The sequence below is a fragment of the Hemitrygon akajei genome, chromosome 15, assembly GCF_048418815.1.
Source record: "Hemitrygon akajei chromosome 15, sHemAka1.3, whole genome shotgun sequence".
In the NCBI taxonomy this organism is placed as follows: Eukaryota; Metazoa; Chordata; class Chondrichthyes; order Myliobatiformes; family Dasyatidae; genus Hemitrygon; species Hemitrygon akajei.
In genome coordinates, this window is record NC_133138.1 from 29,802,443 (window position 1) to 29,829,679 (window position 27,237).

General features: G+C 40.9%; 1 protein-coding gene across 6 annotated transcripts in view; it reads right to left on the reverse strand.

The window, feature by feature from the left end:
- The window catches only part of LOC140739243 (uncharacterized), a 112,885-nt gene that overhangs the window by 54,973 nt on the left and 30,675 nt on the right, over positions 1-27,237 (reverse strand). For 4 of the 6 annotated variants that reach the window (XM_073067363.1, XM_073067361.1, XM_073067362.1 and 1 more), the window contains exons 5-12: positions 23,753-24,094; positions 20,570-20,830; positions 16,707-17,048; positions 12,153-12,422; positions 9,832-10,170; positions 7,506-7,775; positions 4,485-4,592; positions 1,469-1,555 (exon numbers count right to left, since the gene is read on the reverse strand). In XM_073067363.1, the coding sequence (XP_072923464.1) occupies positions 1,469-1,555; positions 4,485-4,592; positions 7,506-7,775; positions 9,832-10,170; positions 12,153-12,422; positions 16,707-17,048; positions 20,570-20,830; positions 23,753-24,094 (2,019 nt within the window). The remainder of the gene's footprint in view (positions 1-1,468; positions 1,556-4,484; positions 4,593-7,505; positions 7,776-9,831; positions 10,171-12,152; positions 12,423-16,706; positions 17,049-20,569; positions 20,831-23,752; positions 24,095-27,237) is intronic. The other 2 variants (XM_073067364.1, XM_073067365.1) reach the window with 2 other exon arrangements.

Consider the following 27,237-nt stretch of genomic DNA (forward strand, 5'->3'; position numbering starts at 1 on the left):
TCAGAGAGTGGTAGTGGAGGATTGCTTCTCTGAGTGGAGGACTGTGACTAGTGGTGTGCCACAGGGATCAGTGCTGGATCCATTGTTACTTGTCATCCATCTCAATGATCTGGATGATAATGTGGTAAATTGGATCAGCAAATTTGCTAATGATACAAAGATTGGAGGTGTAGTGGACAGTGAGGAAGGTTTTCAAAGCTTGCAGAGGGATCTGGACCAGCTGGAAAAATGGGCTGAAAAATGGCAGATAGAGTTTAATACAGACAAGTGTGAGTTATTGCACTTTGGATGGACAAACCAAGGTAGAAAATACAAGGTAAATGGTAGGGCACTGAGGAGTGCAGTAGAACAGAGGGATCTAGGAATACAGATACAAAATTCCCTAAAAGTGGCATCACAGGTAGATAGGGTAGTAAAGAGAGCTTTTGGTACATTAGCCTTTATAAATCTAAGTATTGAGTATAAGAGTTGGAATGTCATGGTGAGGTTGTATAAGGCATTGGTGGGGCTGATTTTGGAGTATTGTGTACAGTTTTGGTCACCAAATTGCAGGAAGGATATTAATAAGGTTGAAAGAGTGCAGAGAAGCTTTACAAGGATGTTGCCTGGAGTTGCGAAACTGAGTTATAGAGAAAGGTTGAATAGGTTAGGACTTTATTCCCTGGAGCATAGAAGAATGAGGGGAGACTTGATAGAGGTATATAAAATTATGATGAGTATAGGTAGAGTGAATGCAAGCAGGCTTTTTTCCACTGAGGCTAGGGGAGAAAAAAAAACAGAGGACATGGGTTAATGGTGAAGGGGGAAAAGTTTAAAGGGAATATTAGGGGCGGGCTTCTTCATATAGAGAGTTGTGGGAGTGTGGAATGAGCTGCCAGATGAAGTTGTAAATGTGTGCTTACTTTTAACATTTAAGAAAAACTTGGACAGGTACATGGATGAGAGGTGTATGAAGGTTTATGGTCCAGGTGCAGGTCAGTGGGACTAGGCAGAAAAATGGTTCGGCAGAGCCAAGAAGAGCTAGAAGGCCTGTTTCTGTGCTGTAATGTTTTATGGTTCTATGGTTCTAAATCTTTAGCTCAGATTGCAGTTAGGTATGTCAGTTGCTGGTGAAAAACTTTGGAGGGATCATGATGTCCCAAGAAGGTAGCGGGAAAATGCAATGGGATAAATAGTGAGGTTATTATTTACATCATTAGTGGAAAACCATGTGTGCTAAACATGTGCAGATTGTTCAGTATTGTGGTTTCTCAATGCTTATAGAGATTGAAAATAAAGCTAAATTATGACATTGATGTTACATGCAAAATCTGATGATTAATGGAAGCACATCACATCCTGAGTAAATAACAAATGCATTTCACAGTTGAGGTGTTACAGGTTAGAAGCACGACAGTGTAATAAGAAGGGAAATTTGAACTGCCATAAGCAAATGGAATACACTTGCAAAATAATTTTTCAATAATACTTTGGATTTGATGGAGTTCATTGGCATTTGAGTAAAGGTTAGACTCTTCTTGTATGTTTCCCTTTGATTGTTTCTGCCTTTCCAAACCTGTCCAGAGAAAGAAAGCTTCTTAGAATTTCACTTTCCTTTCAGTTTCATACATTCAGCAGCACAAATTCAAACTGAAAATTTTCTGAAATGTATTCCAAGTGTAACAAAAATCATTACTTCTTGCAATTAATGTTTTTGCAGTCACGCCATACAGACTTGTTGACTTGCTTGCCAGCCAATTGTTTTCAGCTAAATGATATTTGCTTGAGGTCAATCTCCCCTTCAGGTAATAGGCACATATTTGATTTAAATGCCGCTGTCATGACTGACTGACACTCTCCGAGGCTTTATCTTACAGTTCAGAAAGCACAGGTTCAAATTGCTTAAGATCTTATTCAGATTTTTAAAAATAAATTCAAATCAAATATTTCAATAAAAATCTTTACAATAAGTTGGCAAAGAGCAACAATAACACATAAAATGCTGGAGGAACTCAACAGGTCAGGCAGCATGAAGGAAAGAATAAACAGATGAAAATTCTGGCCGAGACCTTTCATCATGGCTGGAAAGGAAGGGGAAAATGCCAGAATAAGGAGGTGTGGGGAAGGGGATGGAGTATAGAACAGGTGATAGGTGAAGCCAGGTGTGTGGGGAAGAGGATGGTGTATGCGTAAACCAGGTGACAGGTTAAGCCAGCTGTGTGGGGAAGGGGATGGAGTATGTGTAAACCAGGGACAGGTGAAGCCAGGTGTGTGGGGAAGAGGATGGTGTATGCGTAAACCAGGTGACAGGTTAAGCCAGCTGTGTGGGGACAGAGATGGAATATAGAACAGGTTCAGATTCAGATTCAGATTCGGTTTATTGTCATTTAGAAACCACAAATGCAATGCAGTTAAAAAATGACATAACGTTCCTCCAGAATGATATCACAAAAGCATGTGACAAAACAGACTACACTAGAAAATCCACATAACGTTTGGTAATCCCCAATCCAGAGTCCGGAGAGGCTGCTGTGTTTTAATGCAACGCGACCCCAAGGACTGGGGGCCTGTTCTTCCCAGCAGAGTGCCGGACCTCACAGCAGCAGCAACGAAGAAGGTCTTCCTGGAATTTCCCGATGTTCCTCCGTGCTCCCACGTCCATTTTCAATTGATTATGATTGCGCATGGCACCCCGCTTCACAAATAACAGATAATCAGCTCCGGAGTGGCCGCTGCAAGCTGCGTCACGCCGCCATCTTGGATAATATAAAGGTGACAGATGAAGCCAGGTGTGTGGGGCAGGGGATGGCGTATACGTAAACCAGGTGACAGGTGAAGCCATGTGTGTGAGGAAGGGGATGGATTATAAACCAGGTATAGGTGAAGCCAGGTGTGTGGGGAAGGGAAGGAATTATAGAACAGGTGATAAGTAAAGCCAGTTACGTGGAGAAGGGCAATGGAGTAAGAAGCTGGGAAATGATAAGTGGAAAAGGTAAAGGGCTGGAGAAGATGGAATCTGATAAGTGAAGAGTGTGAATTACAGGAGAAAAGGAAGGAAGAGGACAACCAAGGGTAAGTGATAGGCTGGTGAGGAGAAGAGGAGAGGCAAGAGCAGAACCAGAGTGGGGAATGGGGGCGGGGTACTTATGGTTAGAGAAATCAATGTTCATGCCATCAACTTGGAGGCTACCCAGATGGAATAAGTGGTACTATCTCCCCAAACTGAGAAATGCCTCATTGGGGCAGTAGAAGTTGCCATGGACTGACATAGTGGAATGTGTATTGGAATTAAAATAGTGGGCCATTATGAAATCCAGCTTATTCTGGATGGAGTGGAAATGCTTGACAAGACAGTCTCACCAATGTAAAGGAGACGCACCAGATACAGAAGACAACCTCAACAGATCTGTAGGCGAAGTGTTGCCCTGGATCGGCATCCACAGGCACCAATAGACAATTCCTTAAAAGAACATTATACTCGACTCAAGTGATTGCACTAATGTTACGACCCCTCAAAACTATATAGAGTATACGTATATTGTTGTAATTATTTATTTTTTATATATATATATATATATATATATATATATATATATATAGTTTTGAGGGGACAGTAGTATTAAATTTTGAGCTGAAGTTGATAAAGAGCATACTGAGGTATGCATCTTTGCTGTCCAGATGTTCCAGTATCGACAGCAGAACACCACACTGACTATGTGCCAACAAGCACTCTGACCATATTCAGTTTGCATTGGCTTACCCGGTGGGTGCTATCAGTCAATAGTAGTCACAGTAGTGCGATTTCTCAAGTCGAGTATGGTGTTCTGTAAGGAATTGTCCATTGGTAGTTCTTCAGGTGGCTGTGGAGGCTGATCCAGGACCAACATATTATTTGTTAATGTGAGCATGAGTAACCACATTCTCCTCCTTCAATTGTCTTTTATAAACACAACACCATGTATCTCGGGCTCATGTAGAACTGACAGCCTGGTCCTCTTCATCATTTGCTGATCACCACAGGCCTTAAACTTGGATGTGAGGGTGGAGTCCTTTAATGAAGAATGTCTGTGCACAGGCAGCCATCACCACGGTCCTTGACAGATTGGGGCCATGGAATGCACGATGACTGGGGACGCTTCACTGCTGTATCCTTCCTGTCTTCACTGCTGTTCTGATGAGTCATCATAATCTACCAATTTCACTGTTGAGGTCTTGGTTGGATTACAATTTGTCTGGAACCTCTCCCTCAATCTACAAGGAACTCTCAAAATCTCAGGAACTCAGAAGACTCTCTGCCATGACAAGATGACAATACTTGGAGAGATAACAGTCACTAGGTGGTCAGACCACTGCAGAAAACTGCCTGAAATCTTACACAAATGTTCTAATGCAACATTGCTAGCCACACAGTAACCCCTGCATATGACCATTATTCAGCAAACCAAAAAAGATAAAATAGTTATTATTAGTTTTTTTGCATCGTGTGCTACATTCAAGTAGCTTACCTGTGAGCTTACACTTCCTTAGATACAACACCGTTACCAGGATAATGATGAGCAGAAAAGCCACAACCCCAGTAATTACAACAGTGAGCTGTTTAGAATGGCTATTCCCTGTCAAAACAGTAAGCACAGATTTCACATTTGTTTTTAGATTAGAATATAAAGTAGAACATAGAACATTACAGCATAGTGCAGGCCCTTCAGCCCACTATGTTGTGCTGGCTCTAATCTACTCTAACATCAATCTCAGGTGGTGGCGTGGAAGTAAACCAAAGGAAGTATAAGGCACTCCTTCCCTCCGATATCCTGCATGTCTCTCTTGGGCAAGGTGTAGCACCTGCTTAGCCCCACAATCAGAGTCAATTGAAGCCATCAGAACAGGTGGTAGATGGTCGTACCAGCATCTGGTGCATATCAGAAGGCCTCTGATGCCAGGCAGACAATCTCTGAGAATATTGATAATAGTTGAGGTGACCCATCTTGTAAAGATACTGCCCAGAAGAAGTTATAGCAAACCACTCCTGCAGGAAAATTTGTGAAGAACAATCATGATCAAGACCATGATCATACAACATGGCACACAATGAATGAATGAATGAATGAATAAATATCAATCTAACCCCTGGACCCTGCATAACCCTCCATTTTGCTATCAGCAATCAGCGATGTGTCTATCTAAAGAGTTTTTTTAATCCTGACAGTGATGCTGTCAGGCGCTATGCTCCTGGTAGGGTCACCCATGGCAGTAAGGTCGAGGGTGAGGTCCCTGACAAAGAACAATCCACCCAAGACCTTAATGGGGGAACAGGCAGATGAAGTTACTTTGAACTCAACGTCTGTAAAGGCAGATGAAGGCTGCAACAAATCCATCAGCTCCAAACATCGTGGTTTCCATGCCATTGGAATCAGTTGGCTGATTTGTGAAGTATTGTCTGCTTCTTGGAGTGCAACATTAAGTACACGTTAAACAAATACACGCACAGGCATCTTCGCTCTGTGGATGAATTTTCAAACCCAAGATTGGACTTATAAGTCACCTGAGAGACCATAAGTGGATCAATGGAACGAAGACCATCATCCTCGACATTGAGGGATATTCACGGCGTTGATGAATGCCCCTAATGTGTCTGCATCAACCACTACCCTTGGCAGGATATTCCATACATCCAACACTCTGGGTAAAGAACTTACCTCTGACATCCCCATCACACTTCCCTCCAGTCACCTTAAAATTATGCCCCCTTTGATTAATCATTTCTGCTCTGGAAAAAAAATGTCTCAGGCTACCTGTGCCTGTTATCATCCATATACCTCTACCAAGTCATCTGTCAGTCTGATTCACTTCAAAGAGAAAAGCCCCAGCTCAAAAGGCAAGCATTGAACTGACCGTCATTCAAAAGCACTTTAAATTACACAGTATTAACAACATTGACTAGTGAGCCGGTAAGTAACTATTAACTGGCCCCACTTAGGAAGAGTGGAGTGTTACAACTGTCCTCAATACCCATCAGTTGGAGACAGGGGGAAAAAAACATACAGAGTTCTTGTCCCCAGTTTCAATCAGTGACTCTCACTGGCTGGAAATGAGTGTGGATGACTGGTTAGCAAGGGATCTGTTTCAGCTGTGGAGCTTCCCATTGTACAATGGCCAGATTGGTTTATATAAGAATGGTGGCTGGGAGCATTCCATGGGGTGCATTTTGGCCTGGAACTATAATCCTCTCTAAAGAGGAGCATGTAAATTTTAAATGGTGGAAATGTTCAGCAGAACAGCCAACATCTGTGGAAAGAGAAATAGAGTTAAAGTTTCAGGTCAAAGTAATTTCCTCAGGTTCTAAGGATTCCAGAGAAATAAAGGAACTCTTTAGGACTGAGGTCCAGTCACAGTTGGACATGAAATGATGCAGCTTATCAGAATAAAAAGATCAGTAATTAAAAAAAATGCAATTCAACACAAATGGAAGGGAAATGCAATGTTAACATTCATTTCGAGATGACTAGAATACAAAAGCAAGGCTGTAATGCTGAAGCTTTATAAGATCTTAAGTCAGACTGCATGTGGAGTATTGTGAGCAGTTTTGGGCCATTTATCTAAGAACGCATATGCTGGCATTAGAGAGATAACAGAGGAATTTCACATGAATGATCTCGCAAATATAGGGGTTAACGTGTGAGGAGTGTTTGATGACTCTGGGCCTATACTTGCTGGAGGTGAGAAGAATTACAGGGAATTTTACTGAAACATATCAAATATTGAAAGGCCTAGATAGAGTGGACATGGAGGATGTTTCTTATAGTGGGAGAATTTATAGTAGGAGGAAATACTTTAGCCAGCGGCTGGTGAATGTGTGGAATTCATTGACACAGATGGCTATGTATACCTAAAACAGAGAACAATAGATTCTTAACTAGTAAGGGCATCAAAGGTTATGGGGCGAAGGCAAAATAATAGTGTTGAGAGAGATAATAAGTCCAGTTAAGATGGTACCTGCATATAATGCTCCTTTGGTCAACATCTTCTGGATAGATCATGAAACCATATGTTTCATGCCTTTCATGTTTTTTTTATGTTTGTCTTTCATCTTGAGTGAGATTTTGGAATTGTTGGAACAAGTGATTTGCAGCTTGGAGATAGTTTGGGTGTTTCAGCAATCTGCAGTCTCTGAGAGGCAAAGGCTGTGTGTGGGAACCTAGTCGCTCTGCCCGGAGAGTGTTTCCCAGGTTTTCTGCATTTTGAATATGGATTTGAACTATAGACCCTTTTTCAGTCCTACTGTTTTTTATAGTCTGTGTTTTTCACCTGATCTTTTTCAGCTTTTTGTGTGCAGGGAGAGGGGGATTTGGGTGTTGATGTGCCTGTTCCATTTTTGAATGGGAGGAGGGATTTAGGGGTTGATAACCATGCTGCCATTCTTTTCTTTCTTGGTTTCATGGCTATCTGGAGATTCTGCTCTTATGTTTTATAGTTTTATGGTCAAAAATCTTTCTGTGGCAGTCCCAAAAAAATGTTGCCAAGACACTTACTCTTCACCTTCAGATAATAAGGAATAAAAATCTTTGGTGTGTTTTGATGAAACAAACCACATGACCACTTCCTTCTGTCTCCAGCAGCTTCTGCAACATTCAGCTGTAACGACTTCTCCTCCTGAGTCTTCTCCATAAATGTTTTCTCTTTCAGAATTTCTCCGCTGCTGTTGACCCAGACAAGTCTTATTGATTCAGTGACTCGAGACACAGAGCAGGTCAGGGTAACGGTGTCTCCCTTAGGCACTGCATCAGGTGGTTCAGCCGTGACTGTGAAAACAAGAAATTCATTGAGATTGTAAACAATGGCCAGCATTTCCATTCAATTGGGCTGTACTTTTCTTCTCTTTCACTAGCTGATATTTGCATTATGATCACTATGTAAAACTAGACTGCACACTTTAAGCTTCCACAACATTGCTTAATAAGCTGCCATTGTTCCCAGTTCTGTCCTTACCCACAGTGCTGGTGATAACCTGCCTCAGTGACCACAGATAAATTAATATTTTTAGGAAATACCTTTCACCTACCTCATTCTTGAGCCTTCAAGGAGGCTTCAAATATTAAGCAGGGACTTTTGGGGGCAAAAGACCTCTGGGCCTATTTTAACCCCTACATACTTTTGGGGTCAAATTTGACCTGTTTTGACATTTGACAGCAGTAAAAAAAACACCCTAAGTGCCACTTTTTAACTGAAAATTGATGACTTTTCCTAAAGTGATCCAAAATATGCAAAAATGAAAACATTTAAAAATTTTATACTTTTGTACAGGTGCTAACAATTTTTCTACATGGAGGCTGTTCTGGGCCAAATTTGAACTGTATCTATTGAGGCAGATTTTAGATCTTTGAAAAAGATTAATCACCCACTTATTAATGTCAGATTAATTTATACATTCTAAATAGATCTGTGGTTCAAAATTTGGTATAGACACTGGTTATGAGGGGATTCTTGTGCCTGGACCATACTGTGAAGGTATAGAATACGAACAGGTAGCCTGGGTTAAGAGGTTTAGAATAATCTTTTTTTTTACTTAAAATCCAAAGCTTCAGCATAGCAGAGCAACAAACACAAAATGCTGGAGCAACTCTGCAAGTCAGGCAGCACCTATAGAGAGCAATGAACAGTCGACATTTCAAACCAAGACCCTTCATCAGGACTGAAAAGGAAGTGGGAAGAAGCCAGAATAAGAAGGTGGGGGGAAGGAAAGGAGTACAAGCCAGAAGGCGATAGGTGAAACCAGGTGAGGTTTGAGGTATGTGGGTAGTGGTGGGACAGTGGGGAATGATGTAAGAAGCTGGGAGGTGAAAGATGGAAGAGATAAAGGGCTGAAGAGGAAGGAATCTGATAGGAGAGGATAGTGGACCATGGGAGAAAGAGATGGAGGAGGGGCATCAGAGGGAAGTGATGGACAGTTGAGGAGAAGAGAAAGGATAGGCAGGGAGCCAGAATATGAAATGGAAAAAGGGAGAAGGAGGAGGGTGGAATAGAAATATCCACAAGCTGGAGAAATCGATGTTCATGCTGTCAGAGTGGAGATTACACAGACAGAGGTGTTGCTCCTCCAGCCTGTGAACAGCCTCATTGTGGCCATAGAACAGACCATGGACCGACATGTCAGAATGGGAATGGGGAGTACAATTAAATGGATAGCCACCAGGAAAGTCTGCCTTTTGTGGCAGATGAAGCAAAGGTTCTCAATAAAGCATAATATAGTTTTGTGCACAATGGTAGCCATATTTATAAAAGCTAAAGTAAATATAAGTCAGGAATTGGCAACATGGATCAGCAGCTCTGCATACCCAGTCCTAGGTTCATCTGCTCACCAGTGTTTAAGACACCAAAGACCCTGGCTATGTACTTCTTGGATTTTCACTGGGGTTGATGGTCCAAGAGGTTGTAGCTCAGAACCCTTGGAACAAGTTTCCAACCCACCTGTGAGTTCTGCTTCTACAAGACTTAAGGTGACCCTCACCAAGCAGATTCCAGTCCAGAGATGGCAATCAAGTGCAGGTGGATTCTTAAATCCTTTTTGTCACTTTTCCATCCCACTACAGGTCTAGACTTCATCTTCCTCCCCACCCCAATCCAGATCATGACTCTCATCAATTTCCACCCATCCATCTCCTTTCCCATTGTTTTCACAGACTACACCCACCATTAATAGACACCACACACACCCAATAATCTCCTGAAGTGTTCTGGGGGAGCACACTTATGAGAGTAAGGAAATATTCAGGGAAATTTCACAGAAATGTGAACTGTGCTCTCTGCATCTCAGTATAACTTTATCATTGAATTTGGTGGCAATGTATGAACTCCTACCTTTAAGTGTGATTAGTTCAATGGTCACATATTTCAAAGCTTGCAGTGAACATGTGTAAACTCCAGCATCTTCAAATCGCAGAGGGATAATCTTCAAATTGAAGTTTGTGTCATTCAGATTTCCCTCTATTGCTACCAATCGATTCCCAAAGTAGGTCCTGTTGACCTTGATAGGTTCTGATCTGTAAGTTGAAGCTATTTTCTTTTCTTCATTCCAGAAATGTTGTGACCTCCAAGTCCATTTGGTTTCACTGAGATCAGTAGTAACTTTACAAATCAGGTCGAGTTCACTGTGATCTTTGTCTGACCGATAAATGGTGTATGCCTTCATATGCAAATCTGAAAAAGGGGGGCAGGGAACAAAGAATTAGATTTTTACTAATGTCAAGAAATAGCTGTTTCAAATTTTCCACAAGGGCAAATTCTATCTTCTGGGATTTTAGCTGGGAAGACCACAATGGGACAGGAAAGTCAACTAGGAACTGGGCTATGCCTTAAGTCCATAAGACATAGGAGCAGAATTAGGCCAGTCAGCCCATCGAGTATGCTCTGCCATTCTATCATGGCTAATTTATTATCCCTCTCAAATTTATTCTTCTGACTTCTCCCCGTAACTTTTGACGTCCTTACTAATCAAGAACCTATCAACCTCCACTTTAAATATACCCAAAGACTTGGCCTCCACAGCCATCCATGGCAATGCTGCCTTCCAAACTAGGGACCGATTCCTCAAATGCTAAGCTGTGTAACAAAGCCTACCTTCTCCAAACATGGACCCCCGTGCCTGCTGGAGGTAAAGCCTGCAGTACCGTTTTGACTCTCTGTTTTGTAACACTCCTCACTCATTTGTCACTACTGCAGGCATTTACACAGGGAGACAGCAATACTATCTGATAGTAGTAGATGGCAAAGACATCCCTAAGTGTAAGTCACTCAGAACAATTGAGTGAGGGACAGCAGTACTGAATTCCAGGAAACGTCTCAGCCAAGAAGCTCCTCTTGTATCTGCACCTTTAATTAGTCTGTATTTCTCTGTTCCATTATAGACTGGAAGACCATTCACTTTTCTTCATTCTTAGATTTTGTCCCTTTGATTCTAAAGATTCAAAGTTCAAATGATTCGAAGTACATTTATTATCAAAGTATGTATGCAGACTACATCTCTGAGATTCGTCTTTTCTCAGCTGCCTCGAAACAAAGAAAGACCATGGAACCTGTTCAAGAAAACATCAAATACCCAATGCATGGAAAAATAGCAAATTGTGTAAATGGCTAAAAGTCAGTGAACGACACATAGAATATCAAACATCAAACCAGGAGTCCAGCAGCATTCAGTTTGTTTCAGTTCAGCATTCCTGTAAGCGAATTGGAATAATCTACTGATTCTGCTGGGCGGTTCTATTCATGAGGCTGGGAGGAAACAGGTAGGGTTGACAGTCAAAATCGTTTCACCAGGGTAGAAATGTCAGCCATTTGAGGACATGCTTTTAAAGCTAGAGGGTAAAAGTTTAAAGATGACATGAGGAGCAAGTATAAACTGATGAAAGGGCCAGATAGTGTGGACATGGAGAGAATGCTTCCTATAGGGCGATGTCTGGGACCAGAGGGAACAGCTTCAGAATAGGAAAATGTCCCTGTAGAACACAGCTGAGGAGGAATTTCTGTAGGCAGAGAGTGGTGAATCTGTGGAATTCATTGCCATAGATGGCTATGGAGGAAAAGTCATTGGGCATGTGTAAAGCAGAGGTTGATGGGTTTTTGATTTGTATGGATGTCAAAGGTTACAGAGAGAAGGCAGGAGAATGGGGTTGAGAGATATAATAAGCCGTGATGAAATGTCAGAGCAGATTCAGTGGCTAAATGGTCAAATTCTGCTCCTATGTTCATCATCTTATGGTCTTACTTTATGCAGAGTGGGTAGGTGGCTGGAATGGGATATCAGGCATAGCAATGGAAGCAGTCAAATTGATGGAAGTTAACAGGCTTTTAGATAACACACGCATATGAAGGAAATGGCAGTTTTCAGATGACACACAGGAAGGTGACATTTTGTATACATTGGCATCTAGATTGGGATCACACCAGTACTGTACTGGCCAGTCCAGTACTGTAATTATGTCTGTTCCAGTACTATGTTCACCTCAATGGTTTTATCAATCTCAGTGTCACCATTTTATGGTTACACTGCATCCTAGGGTAAAAGCAATGGCCACACGCTTCAGTGAAATCCCACATTGGAGTGTGTGCTCACTGTACAATATGTGGAACAATTTATAATCAGCAACTATTTCATTCCTGCTCCTAGGAAGCTTTGGACTCACCCTTATCCACTCCAACATTGATGTCTCCAGTGAGAACAATGGAGCCATTTTCCTGCACTTCCCATGTGTACAGACTGGGATCTCCTGTTCCAACGTGTCGGACCATCAGATAGACGGTGTTATTCAGCCGGATCTGATCAGTGTTTCTCCTGTTCTGCTGGGATGAGCCCACTGGTTTCCAGCGGAGACTGACGGTATCTGGGAGTCTGGAGATGGTACAGCTGAGGGTGACGTCACTGCCCATTGCAGGTCTCTGGGAGTCGGCCTCAACTGTGGAAACAGACACATGATGTGTGGTTCAGTTCCCGCAGGGTTTCTGAATTGCTCCAGGCAGAATAGTCTTTTTCTTATGAGCAGATAGTTCACCAAATGCTACCCAGCCTTACCCAGTGATGGAGATCAACACTTCCAAGTAGTGGCCTCCTATCCCCTTTGGATCCCTGCTCTCCCTCATCTATATTTGTCTGTGGTGGACTGGCTGTATCCATCATGTTACTAGCCTATTCTGTTGCTGGGTAATGGTGTTTCCTGACCAGGTTGTGATGCAGCAGGTTAGAATACACTCCATTAAACACCTGTAGATATTTGTGTTATAAAACTTCTATCTATAGTAGTCTCACAGCAAAAAAAAACCCAGTTAATTCATTAATTTAATTTATTTATTTATTGGTCTAGCACACACTTCCAGCTCAATGAGCCGTACCCATCAGCAACCCACTTATTTATCCCTAGCCTCGTCACAGGACAATTTGCAATGACCAAATAACCACCTTCTCCTTCTTCTTCTTCTGACTTTTAATGGCGAATGGCAGTCCAACTCAAAAATGTACTACCGCCACCAACTGATCCGGAGTGTGGCATAGAGAGTTAGGAAATAAAACTCCTACTGGTTCTTTATCAACTGAAAACTAAACTAACCCAAGAAGCCCTATCGATTTTAAATAATGAAAGACAATATTGTCAATTAAAGTTAGTAAAGTTTTTAAATGTAATCTGTCAAGCCCAAATCTAGTAGCACAGCCTGCATTTGCATTTTTTTACAATGTATGCTTCACATTGTAAAAGAATGTGTTCAACTCTTTTGTAATGATGACAACACCTACACACCCCAGAGTGATGTTTTCCAACAGATATAAGGAATGATTAAGCATAGTACGCCCAATTCGTAGTTGAGTCAATATAATTCCTTCCCTTCTTGTCTTATGCCCTTCCCCCATCAGTCCAACAGTTTTACATATTCTGTAAAGGTGTCTCCCCTTATGACCATTATCCCACAAGTCTTGCCATAATCCCTTAATTCTTAGCCCCATCAACCTCTTAGCTTCTGATTTGCTAAGCAGAAGGTCTATATCCACGGATGAGCTTTTAACAGATATTTTGGCCAAACTATCAATCTGCTCATTTCTCTCAATACCTCTATGTGCAGGAACCCAAAGAAGAAGACATGTAAACCAGTACTTTGAACATAAAATCAAGAGCTTCCAGCAGTAAATCAGAACTACTGCTAGAATGACCTGCTTTAAGACTAGTCAAAACTGAAAAAGAATCTGAACAAATTATAACCTCACAAGGACAGATTTACCCCTCCCACTGTAAACTGAAAATGATGGCAACCAGCACAGCAGTATACACTGATAATTAGTTAGTAAGAAGTTTCTTTATTGTTACCAGTAAGTCAGGCACAAAAATAGCCACACTGACATTCCCCGTTAAATAATCTTTTGATCAATATAAATGGTTAACATATTACAATAATTTTCCTTAACATACTGATGAACCAACAGACTCTCAGGCATATCAGCTTCCTTGGATTTAATTAAATCATGCAACCTAAAATCAATTAAAGCCATTGGGAAAAAACATGGTGAGGTTTTCAAAAAGGCTACAGTACAACAAACTACATAATTCTGCAAACCCATATTCCTAGCATGATGAGAACCCAGCCACCAAAAACTATAAACACCCTTCTTGTGATGTTCCCAACAGTCTTCCAACACACTTTTAACAGGGTGATCCTTCCTCTGCCCCCTCAATTAACTCAGTATGTTAACAACAACTTTATCCTCCTCAACTGTAAAGGTAATTGTCCCATTCAACCAGTAAAGCTGAATCAGGAGATGATCTTACTGCACCACAACACATTCTTAAAGCCTGAGACTGCATCACATCCAAACATTTTAAATTTGAAAATGAAGCTGATCAATAAGCCACACAGCCATAATCAAGTACTGATCTAATTAAACATATATAGTCAACAAAGATTTTTGTGTAGCACCTCAAGAATACCCACATGGACACCTAAGGATATTTAATGCCCCTTTAAGCAATTAACCTAATAACTGGTATGTCTTTGGACTGTTGGAGCAAACTGGGGCACTTGGAGAAAACCCATACTGTTCATAGGGAGAACATACAAACTCCTTACAGTCAGCATCAGAATTGAACCCTGATATTCAGAATGCTCTGAACTGCGATAGTGTTATGCTAACTGATACACTACCATTTAACCAAACAGACACCTTTCAATACTTAAAAGAAAGAATTTTTACCCACCCACTCCATTGTCCACTGAGAGGTCAGGTCAGATAATGTAAAAGACTTGTCTATGGATCCCCAAGGAACCACAGGCCCCCTGCAAAGTAACGACAGCACATCTTAATTTCTGCTCCTGCAGCTTAAGGGTGAGAATATGTTGCAAGTCTGATGCACATGCATGTAACCACTCCCTCTCTCTTTGTGTCTGGGAGATTGCAGTGCAATACTGTGCTAAGATTATGCCCTCAAGAAAATGAATCTCAGGGTTATATATGGTGACATACATGTAAGTTGATAAAAAAATCACTTTGAACTTTGAGAATAGATATTCTTTGTACTTGACCTCTCAGTTAAGCCTACCCAGCTCACTCAAATGTAGTTTTCCAATCTTCATTGAAAAATAAGCTTAGCTAAGGTTTGAATTTTTTTCCATATTTTAATATATTAGTGAAATGCTGTGTACTTAATATTTCAGTAATATTCTTCCTCTAAGTAAAATACTGAAAGTTATATTACCAATAATATAAAGTCAAAATATTATGTCAAGATCTTACAGATTCACATGAGCCAGAACTCAAGTAAAAGTGGATGGGAAGTTTTATTACACAGATGCACATGCAGATTGTTAGTTGAGATGGTGGCCAAATTTAAATTGTTAAATTGAATGTCATGCATTGAAGTTATAAGTTGTGTGCAAAACATAGCTTGCTCTTCACTATGCTGATTGCCTGACATTTTTTGCTAAAATTAAAAGACATTCCAAAAACTGTAGTGTTGATCATTTGCATTGTCTTATGTTCATTGGTTACCATAATCTAATTTAGTTTGAGTTATTAGCCTCATTTAATACCGTTCACAAAAGCATCTGGTAGATTGTGAGTTATACAGCATTTTGAAGGAGAAAATCAAAATTTAACAACAAAATAGTAATTTATTTATTTGATGGGAAATGAATGAGATGAATTTTCATAAAACATTAATGGGATTATCTCTGTGAGAAGGTCAAATCTTTTAAAGTGTTCCTCTGAATGTACTCATTTCATTATTTTGTGACATTCTACTATAATCACCAGAAGTGTCCAACATTAAAACAAAATATTCCTTTTTAGAACCCAAGTCAACATGACCTTGACTCTTGGATAGCTGGCCAATCTGAGAAGGAATGAACCTTTCTGATTTGTTGTATGTATGTGTGTGTGTGTGTGTGTAATATGTGTGTGTATATATATATATATATATATTGAATATGCCTGAAGAAAGTGTATCTCTGGGCTGTATATGGTGATATATTTGCACTTTGATAATAAATTTACTTTGAACTTTGAACATTCTTGTAAATTCTCCTGCATTCTCAGAAATGATTTTAATTTTGCATCTTCTGAAATAATGTTATCATTCTATGGTTATTTATACTGATTTCACCTGTTTAAAAGCTCTAAACTCAAGATAAATTTAATATCAAAGTACATAGATGTCACTATATACCACCTGGGGATTCATTTTCTTGTGGGCCTTCATAGTAGATAAAATAAATACAGTAGACTCAATGAAAAAAACTACACAGAAACAAAGATTGGCAACAACCAATGGTCAAAAGAAGACAAACTTTACAAGTACAAGGTGTAAACAGACAGATAGATAAATAAGTAAAACTGAGAACATGAGTTGTAGAGTCCTTGAAAGTGAGCCTATAGGTTGTGGGATCAGTTCAGTGTTGAGGAGCGTGAAGTTATCGTAGCTGGCTGAGGAGTCTGATGCTACAGAGAGAGTCAATTACAATGGAAGTGTTGTCAGAGAGAACAAGGGTGGTATAGGGAGTGAGGCTCCAATTGTGTCATCCAGAGACGTGGTCACCATTCTCAAGCTGCATCCTCAAGAGCTCAAACTACTTAGTAACAAATGGTTCAGGTGTCATTGCGGGCAGGGAGATGGGGGGAGCTCTGGGGTATTGGAAGTGGAAGATCACGACAAAGTGTCAGTGTTATGTTTGGAATATTTCTTCCATTCTGAAGGACTTACCTTTGACCCCAAATATTTCACACTGTCTTAGGATGCTCCCATCAGACTGTGTCTGATTCCAGATGAACAGTCCTGCAATTTCAAAGATGGGTTTCTGGATTCTCAGATTATGAGTACCCCACTCAGCATATAACCTCCGGGAAATGTTTGTTTTACTGTTCTCATCACTCCATTGTACAGCCCACCACTGATCTTCTCTGTAAAAAGTGGCCAATCGCTTTGTGGTTTGTTGCCCTGTGTGTGGACTCCATTCCAAATCAATTGAACTATTCCCAGGATTATCTGGCCCTTTCAGTACAAAGTTTCCTTCCTTATGGAAAAAGTAAATAGAAGTTCCGTTTCCTGCAAGAAAAGTTGGGGGGAGGTGTGTGGAGAGAACATATTTTAAAGTCAGATAATAACTTCTCAATCTAAATGTACAATTAGCATTATTGTAGAAAATTTATCTTCAATAGGTATTGAACAATGTACAGAACCAGGGTGGCAGGATTGAACGTATCAAAGGAAATATCAGGTAAGGAGTTTTTTAGGCTCTGGCTCTGTAGTCACTGCAGTTTAGAAGATCTCATTGCAACCTGTTAAACTTTGAATGTCGAACCAGTTAAAAGGTTCAAAGTTCAAAGTAAATTTATTATCAACGTACATATATGTCACGATATACAACCCTGTGATTCATTTTCTTGTGGGCATACTCAATAAGTCCATAATAGAGCAAAAACCATAACAGAATCAGTGAAATAACGCACCAACTTGGGTGCTCAACAAGTGTGCAAAAGACAGCAAACTGTGCAAGTACAACAAGAAATAAAAAAAAGTAATAAATATCAAGAACCTGAGATGAAGAGTATTGAGGCCAAGGTCTTGAAACTTATTGGTTACTTTGGAGGCAATAAAGTGGATGTGGAGAGGATGTTTCCTGTAGTGGGGGAGTCTAGGACAAAGGGCACACCCTCAGAACTGAGGGTTGTCCATTTATAACAGAGAAGAGAAAACATTTCTGTAGCCAGGTGGTGGTGAATCTATAGAATTCATTGCCACAGATGGCTGTGCAGGCCACATCATATGGTATACTTAAGGTGGACATTGATGGTATATTTTTATTAATCAGGGCATCAAATGTTATGGGGAGAAGGCAGCCGAAGGGGGTTGAGAGGAATAATAAATCAGCCATGATGGAATGGCAGAGCAAACTCAATGGCTGAATGGCTAAATGCTGCTCCTATGTCTTATGGTCTTATGACATACTATCCAGCTGGAAGAGGAACAGTCCTTTTCTCATAAAGACTCTGATTATAAATGTGCTGGATTCTCAGATTCCAAACATACACACAATAATGTTCTATTTATTTCTCTCAATTACTGGGGCAAACAACAACATTAACTGGTGTGAAACAATGCATATAAAGATTCAAAGATAATGGATGCTTGATCTCGCTTTCTGCATTAATAGATCAGAAGATCACCAATCAAAAAACAGTGAGAACCAAGTCAGTTAAAGGTCAGAATGCCATGTGAGCAGACTCTGAAGGTTAGAGGCTGAAGGCGTTCTGTTCTGGGTTTGGAGGACTGTGTATCTGTGTAGGGAGGAGCAGGACTTGTTTTGCTGTTGTTGTTTTGTCGCTTGTTGCATTCTGTGAAGATCTACTGTGCATTGTGGGTATGCTACGTTAACACCAGAATGTGCAGAAAAATTGTGGACTGCTCCATGCAAATGGATGTGTTGGTTGTTGACACGAACAGTGCATTTGATATACAGCGATATATAAATGTGAATCTGAATCTGATTTCAGGGGTTACAGCAAACTCTGAAGTGACAATGAGAGGTGGCTGCATTTACCGGGGCAGAAAAACTACAATTTTGATCCCTGAACAGTTTCTGATTAATTTGAGGGTAAATTCCACAGGTGTAGTGACATGGTTTTATGAGTGTATCTCCAAAATGCTCCAAAAGACTCTGTCAGAAGCTTCCAGAACAAAGCCAGTAGCTTAATCAACACCTGATCCAACATGATGAGTATTTTCTCCCTCTTCTGAGCAGAATTTGTCCAAGTGCAGCAACTAAGGGGCATAGTGAAAAGAACAGTTTAAAAAGCAAAGTTAATGAGAGTCAAAATGAAGTTGCTCCTGTGTGTGGAACAGCTGAAGTTGGTTATGGGGTTTGGAAGCCGGTACATCAGCCCCTGCAGCACAGGAATTCCTCAGGGCAGTATCCTAGACCCAACCATCTCCAACTGCCTTAGCAATGGCCATCCAAAGGCCAGAAACAGAGATTCCTGCTGAGGCTTGCACTGGTCATATCCAGTGACAGCTGCAGGGAATAGAATAGTCCATGTGTGCATATAGCATGGGCTGGCTGATAATGAGGCATGGCCAATTTAGTGGTGAGTGATGTCCTTGCCAAATATTTTTTAAACAAAGATCAAGTTTATTCAATTTATTGAATAAATTTATTCAATTTATTCAATGCCTCCTGCAACACAGAGTACTTCACCATCAACAACAAAATGTCACTCCCGACTAACTTTAACTTGTCTGGCCAGATGAAAACTGTATTATGAGAGCAGGCTGGAGATTACATCTTAGAACATACGGTATAAGATAGAACAGTACAGACCATGATGTGCCGACCTACACATACATATTCCATGATCAATCAAATTTGTCACTCCTACACAGTCCATAATTATCCAATTTGCTTACATCCATGTGCTGATCTATGACTCCTAATTGTAGTTGCCTCTATTACCACCCACATTTCACACTCATTTTGACTTAGAAGCACTTTTCCTGCCTTTTGATGTTGACGAAATCCATGGGAAATCCATCAGTACTGGTGGAGTTCCATTCTAAGTTGTATAGTGAAATGCTTCGAGTCAAGGCCCTTCATCTGGACTGGCAGCATTGCAGACTTGTGTAGCGGTCCAGACAAAGGGCCTCGATCCAAAATGTTAACTGTTTTTTTTTCCTCCATTGATGTTTCCTGACCTGCAGACTTCCTCCAGTACTTTGTACATTGCTCTACAACACATCTGCAGTCTCTTGTGTCTTCCATCGGTATTTGAATTGGAGTGGTTCAAGAAGTCAGCATCTTCACAGTGAAAATTACTAGCTTTATAAGTGACACAAATAGTCCTGAAGTATATACAATATAATTCTAAGCATTGATCATTAACGTGGGGGTTCCAGCATAGAATCTACAGGAGGGAGTATAGGAATATTTAGAGGATTAGAGGATTCTGATTAGTCGTCCAATCACTTGAGTCAAGTATGATTTTCTCCTGGGAGATATTCTCTTAATGGCAAATCCCCCTGTGTGACTTTGTTCAATGTGTGGAGGCTGCTGCTCTTGCAGCCACCACATAGTCCTTGACAGTTTGAGGTCAGGGTCCAGTGGCATGGCAATCAAGACCCTTCACTACTGCAACCTTTCTCCACCTTCACTGCTATTGTGATGTATCATCATCTTCTATTAATTCCACCATTGAGGTTTTGGATCACTCTTTGTTCGGAATCACCCCCTTGACCTTATCACCAGGGTCAGGCTGAGCTCCAGACGGCATCACCCATGGGATCTCAGGAACTCACAAGCTGCTCCACAATGGAAGCGATCCTTGGATAAGAATTCTAAGCACATTTGAGTAATGACAATTCTCAAGTCACAACCAAAGTATTTGAGATATAGAATAAAAATTCACTCTCACGGAATTTATAGGGGAAACACAAAATGTGAAAGAAGCAACAAATGTCAATTTTTGTCTATAATTCACATTATGGAAAATAGTGTTATAGGCGGCTCACCAGGAACATAATCCCTCTATAATCTGGGACTGTACTGTATAAAAAACAAACACCACGTCACTTACCGCTGGGGTCCAAGTAGTAAGGGACTAAAAGCTGGAGCCTGTCTTGATGGAATAAACCACACTTCCAACTCCATCTGTCTTTATCAAATTTCTTAATCATCAAACTCATAGATTTCTCTTCCCCTTTCAGTGTCTTTTCAAGAACAGTTTTGCCGTGATCATTGATCCATAACAGTCTCACTGATTCGGTGACCTTCGACACAGAACAGGACAAGATAATGGTGTCTCCCTGAGTCACTGAATCAGATGGTTCAGCTGTCACTGTGGACACAAGAACATAATTAAGATTTTGAATAACATCGCTGACATTCTGTCCCAGAAATCTTTACGAAGTTAAGATGAAGCATTGTGATTTAAAAAATGGCAATTTTGGGAATTAATGGCTGTCATTAACAGAAATCTTTGTAATATGAGAAATTTATGTGTTCCAATATTGCTTTTCTTTTGCCCAGAGTGAACAAATTATATTGGGTTTTTTAAAATTATATGCTTCAGATGATGGAAATCTGAAATAAAAATAGAGAAAACATCAACAACACCAAGCAGATTAAACAACATCTGTAGAAAGTGGAGCAAAAATAGCCTTTCAGCCCTGAGACCCTTTGACAACATTAACCCTCTTTCTCTTTCCACAAATACTGTCTGAACTGTTGAGTGTTTTCAGCAATTTCTGTTTGGAGCAAGTTACATCGATAGCTGTGCAATTCCTGGTTAAAATTTTGTACAAAATTGCTGCTCATAAGACTGGCACTGTTCACTTTTGTTAAAACCACAGGTCTCAGTAATACTGAAGGCTGCAAAGGAGTCTGATGAAAAGTGTCAGATACATTTCCCTTGCACTCATAGCCAGCTCGAGAAACTGTAAGTAAACTGTCTAAAACCAGCTACCACCTGATAATCTTTGGAGGTCCTCCTAAAAATAAAGAGGCCAGCTGACACCTTGCAAAAGGAGAAGTGTCTGCAGTTCATCCAGTCAAAAATAAGTGGCAAAACATGATTAAAGTTGTGGTACCAAGACAATAACAAATCCATCTTTTCTCACTGCTGTCACCACAGGAAACAATCTACAAACAACTAGAATATCAATTTCTCTAACTTAAGGAAATTTCTTCTCCCCCCTCCCTTTTCTCTTTTTTCCAATTTCTTTCTAGCTCCCCTCTTACCCTCTCTCTTCTTCTCACCTGCCTATCACCTCCCTCTGGTATCCCTTTTCGTTCCCTCTCTCCCATTGTCTACTCTCCTCTCCTATCAGATTTATTTTTCTTCAGCCCTCTACCTTTTCCGCCTATCACCTCCTAGCTTCAACTTCATCCTCCTCCCTCACCTAATCACCTGTCAGCTTGTACTCCTTCTCATCCTTCCTACCTTTCCAGTCCTGATGAAGAGTCTCATCTGAAACATTGACTCTTTATTCCTTGCCATAAGTCCTTAAGTACTGCCTGACCTGCTGAATTCCTTCCGCATTGTGTGTGTATGTGTGTGTGTGAGTGTGTGCGTGTGTGAGTTACTTTAGGACTGTTCCAACTACTGGGCTATGTTGCTGGGGAATGAACGTGTGCACTAAAATGCAAGCAATGATGACTATGTTTACCAGAGGTGTGCGTAAGGCAAGGAAATTTCCATGTTCAAAGGGCACTTAAGGCAGGAAATTTCTAGACAGGGTCCACAGTGCTGAAGCTGACATCTTTGATTGTTTGCTCTTTGGAAGCTCCACATTACACTTGTTCTAAAAATGGAAGACTTCCGTCTTTAGAGGTTTATCTTGTTGGACACCTGCAACGCAGTAGTGACCAAATTGTCAGATGTGGCATATATCATCTTTTCACCTATGCTGGCACCACAATGCTCAACAGAACAACACAAAACACAATAAAACAGAACATACCAAGCAACAAAACAACAACAGTGAAATAAGCCTGTTCCCTTTCTCACACACACACATGTGCACTCACGCACAGACACACAGTCCTTTAACCCTAGGGCAGACTGCCTTCATTTTTTTGCCTCATGGATTTACAAACACTGGGTCCCAACTTCCCTAACGGACTTGGTGCTCTGACCATGGGGCCTCAACTGGACTTCTGATAGACCTTCAAGTTTTATTCTGGACTTCTGATTGACCATTAGGTTCCAATCCAGGTCTCTAGTCAATCTTTGGGGTTGATCTTCGGTATTGACCCAGGACTTGCAGATGATGATGAATGAGGAACCTGGATAAGGGCTTGAAACTCCGGCCTCCAACACCACACTCTTGGAAGATGGGACCTCGAAAACTAGGCCTTGAACTTTTGTCAGGCCATGCCCCTGGCCTTCAAACTTGGTGTGGAATCTGAAACTTAGACTTATTCTTCGTCCTGTCCTCCAATTCCCCCATGTCCCTGTACATGACTTTTAACTCCCCTCTTTGTCACCAAACCTGATCAACCTTCTGGCTTTAGTCTGGACCCCGGTCTCCCTATAAACCTAAAATAACTTAACTAAACTTGATCCATGATCTTGACTGAGATTGTAGCTTAACACCATAATGAATCCTTACTTACAGCTTACTAACACTAACATATACATGCTTTAGGATGTTGAAATATTGCTGGCCATTGGTGTTGCAAAAATCCTTTCAGCTCCACTTCCTAAGCTCAGAACTGTGAGGAAACATCCTTCTAGAACTACACATTTGTTCAGTATTAGTCCTGAAACAGGGACAATTATATGAGGGAGCTGGCAGCACTAGTCCTGCTGAAGGGTTTCAGCCGAAACGTCGACTGTACTCTTTTCCATAGATGCTGCCTGGCTTGCTGAGTTCCTCCAGCATTTTGTGTGTGCTGCTCGGATTTCCAGCATCTGCAGATTTTATCTTGTTTGTTGTGGTGAACTAGATATACCTGTCTGACTGCTCCTGTGGCTCCTCCCACAGACCCTGCTGACTGCTCCTGTGGCTCCTCCCACAGACCCCTGTATAAAGGCGACTGTGGGCTGCTGCTCTCCCTCATTTTCCCCAGGATGTAGTGTTGTTTATTCTTCCAGTCAATAAAAGCCGATATCTCGCTTCCTAAGTCTCAGCGTGAGTTATTGATGGTGCATCATTTGTGATTGGCTTCTGTGACCTTTTTTTTTAAAAGAGTGTTGCTAAAACTTTTTAATGCCAGAAAGTTATTGTAGATTAATGACTGAGCTTTACTCTCCTACCTTTCACTGTGATTAGTTCAATAGTCACAATGAGAACTGACTCCATGTAACACTTGTAAACTCCTGCATCTTCAGACAGCACTGGGACAATGCTTGCACTGAAATCATTGCCATTAAATTTGAGCTCTGTGGTCACCATTCGATTCCTGAAGTAAGTCGTGTCAGCTTGGACTGACTGTGATCTTGAGGCAGTCATTACTTCTCTGTTCTGGATTTGGTGAAGATGTGCATTCCAAATCCATTTAGCACTACTCCAGTAATCTGTTCTCTGGAAACAGATCAGGTTGAGTTCACTGTTACCTGTGCCTGAACGATATATGGTTTTTTGGCTTTGATATAATTCTGCAATGGACATGAAGAATACTATGTTAGAACACATTTCAATGATTTCTCAGATAAAGAGAAAATAACAGAAAATTATTGACCGCCAATTTCTAAAAACTCTTTATGTTTTGATCTACAGATTTATATTGATCAATTTATAGTTCATAAAACATAGGAGCAGAATTAGACCATTCAACTCATTGAATTGCTCCGCCATTTCATTATGGCTGATTTAATATCCTTTCCAACTCCAACCTGCTGCCTTCTCCCTGCAAAGTTTGACATCCTTATTAATCAAGCACCTATCAACCTCTACTTTAAATAAACCCAAGACTTGACTTCCACAGTTGTCTGTGGCCAGCAACTCCACTGATTCATGACCCTCTGGCTGAAGAAATTCCTCCGTATCTCTCTTCTGAAGGGCTGACCTTGTATAATCGTGTGTTCTGAACAATTTGAAATCTATACAGGCCTGAAGTCAAAAGAGAGAAGTTCCCAGAGAAATGTTTTAATAGTATCTTTTCTTGATAAAGTTTGATTATTTTGTGCTGTGATGTCATGGGCTTGGTAATTTGAGCCTTCTTTTAACAAAATTTTTCCTCCAGAGCTCACCTTACTGAGTAAATGGGCAGTCCCATAGGTTTCCATCAAACAATGTCACTGTTTGAGTTGGAGATAACTTATGGGTCTTTTCATTGTGAATGGCTATTTCTTTGTTCAACGTCCTCCCCTACCCATACTGTATGTAGGGGTGGTGGGGTGGGATAATGGATGTTTTTGAATGGCATGGATGTTGCATAGCCTCTTCCCTGATGGACATGGGAAACAGTCCATGAGGGTTGGTGAGATCCTTCATATTTCTGGTGTTTTCCTGGCACCATTCTGTATATTTCTTGATGGCAGGTAGGCCAGTGCCGGTGACAGAACTAGCCCATGACAATACTGCTGACAGAAAGGAAATCCTTCTGCCAATCCTCCAAGTGTGGAACACTATGGGCAATGGAACTTTGTGCTCATTCGGGTGCTTTTTAATAAGATGAGGGCCTCTGCCTTTACTATCTTCAGATAGTGAGCTCCACATGCTCAACACTCTGTGTGTAAAGAAAAGTTTTCCCCAAATCTCTTCTAATCCTCCCACTAATCCCCTCAGATCCGTTGCCAAGTTATTTCTGTCTCTGCTGAAAGAAAGGGACTCTCCCTGTCTGGACCTCCGATGGTTTTGGACACTTCGATTAACTATCACCTCAACTTCCTTTACTTCAGGAATCGACCATAAATCATGTTTCCATTTCCGCCGTTGGCCCATATATGCATACATTCCCTCTCCTGTCAGGTGCAATTGCTTCCTTCCTGTTGTCAGCTCCCCAGAACCGTGTGGTTATACCTCAACCAGTGTTTCATGCATGTCCTGTGTGCTCTTACAGGCCTTTTCTCAACTAATAAAGCCATGCATTCAATTTGCCTCAAGAAGCATCTTGTCTACTTACCCTGATACCTCAGATGTCTGAGCATATGAAATCCACAATCCCTCTGTTCCTCTGCACAGTAACCCACCATTCATCATGCACCCTCAGCCTTACCTGAAGTCAAGGCAGCGGCTATACTTTATTAGGATTTGAAGAGATTTGATATGTCAACTAATACACTCAAAAGCTTCTATAGTTGTACTGTGCAGAGCATTCTGACAGGCTGCATCACTGTCTGGTATGGAGGAGCTACTGCACAGGACCGAGAGAAGCTGCAGGAGGTTGTAAATCTAGTCAGCTCCATCTTGGGTACTAGCCTACAAATTACTCAGGACATCTTTAAAGAACAGTATCTCAGAAAGGCAGCATCCATTATTAAGGACCTCCAGCACCCAGGGCATGCACTTTTCTCACTGTTACCATCAGGTAGGAGATACAGAAGCCTGAAGGCACACACTCAATGATTCAGGAATAGCTTCTTCCTCTCTGTCATCTGATTCCTAAATGGACATTGAATCTCTGGACACTACCTCACTTTTTTTTAATATACAGTATTTCTGTTTTGCACAATTAAAAAAAAAATCTATTCAATATATGCAGTTGATTTACTTGTTTATTTATATTTTTTTCTCTGCAAAAATAAGGAATAGTATTGAAGTGCTGCTGCTGCTAAGTTAACAAATTTCACATTACGTGCTAGTGGTAATAAACCGGATTCTGACCTCTGGAATCAGCTTCATTTGCCATGTTTATCACACTTGCCCAGTCCAATGATAAATTCCTGTAGCCTCGCAATTAACCTTGGTGATAATGTTGAAATCATCAGCAAATCTCTCGTCATAACCCCTACCTTTAAGTCAGGACCATCTGGCAAGAAGCAATGAGCCTGTTGCTGGGTCAGTAGAATGCACTGTAACTGTGGTCAACCTCTAGGGTGCCTGGTGAGCCAATCCGAAATTTGCAACTTTTCTTGTGTGGACCTCCCTCGTCAGTCAGCATTGTAGAGTTATAGAGTCATAGAGCACTACAGCACAAAAGCAGGCCACTTGGCCCATTTAGCCCTGGGTGACCTATTTTCCTGCTTAGTCCCGTGTACCCACACCAGGATCATACCCCTTTCCATCAGATCATATTGCATCGGAGCAAAATTAGGTAATTCAGCCCGATGAATCTGCTCCACCATTCTTTCATGGCTAATTTATTATCTCTCTCAGTCCCACTGTCCTACCTTTTCCCTGTAACTTTCTAATCAAGAAACCACTGCATCAACATTTGCTTTAACTATACCCGATAACTTGGCTGGGCAATAAACTTCACAGATCAACCACTCTCCAGCCAAAGAAATTCATCCGTATCTCTCATCCATGTACCTACCCACACTTTTCTTAAATGTTGCAATTGAACCTGCATCCAGCACATGGTTCACATTTCAGACTTGCACCATTCTCTGAGTGAAGAAGTTTCCCCTCAGATTACCTTTAAATTTTCATCGTTCATCCAAAATCTGTGACTTCTAGTTCTAATCACACCAAGCCTGAAGGGAAAAAGTCAGAATGTATTTACCCTATCAATACCCCTGAAAAGATCATCTTCTTTTTCCAAAAATCCAGGGAATAAAGTCCTAACATATTCAAACGTATTCATATTCATATTAGGATTTGCCCAGCTGCCAGCACTATGATAAGCACCATTAGA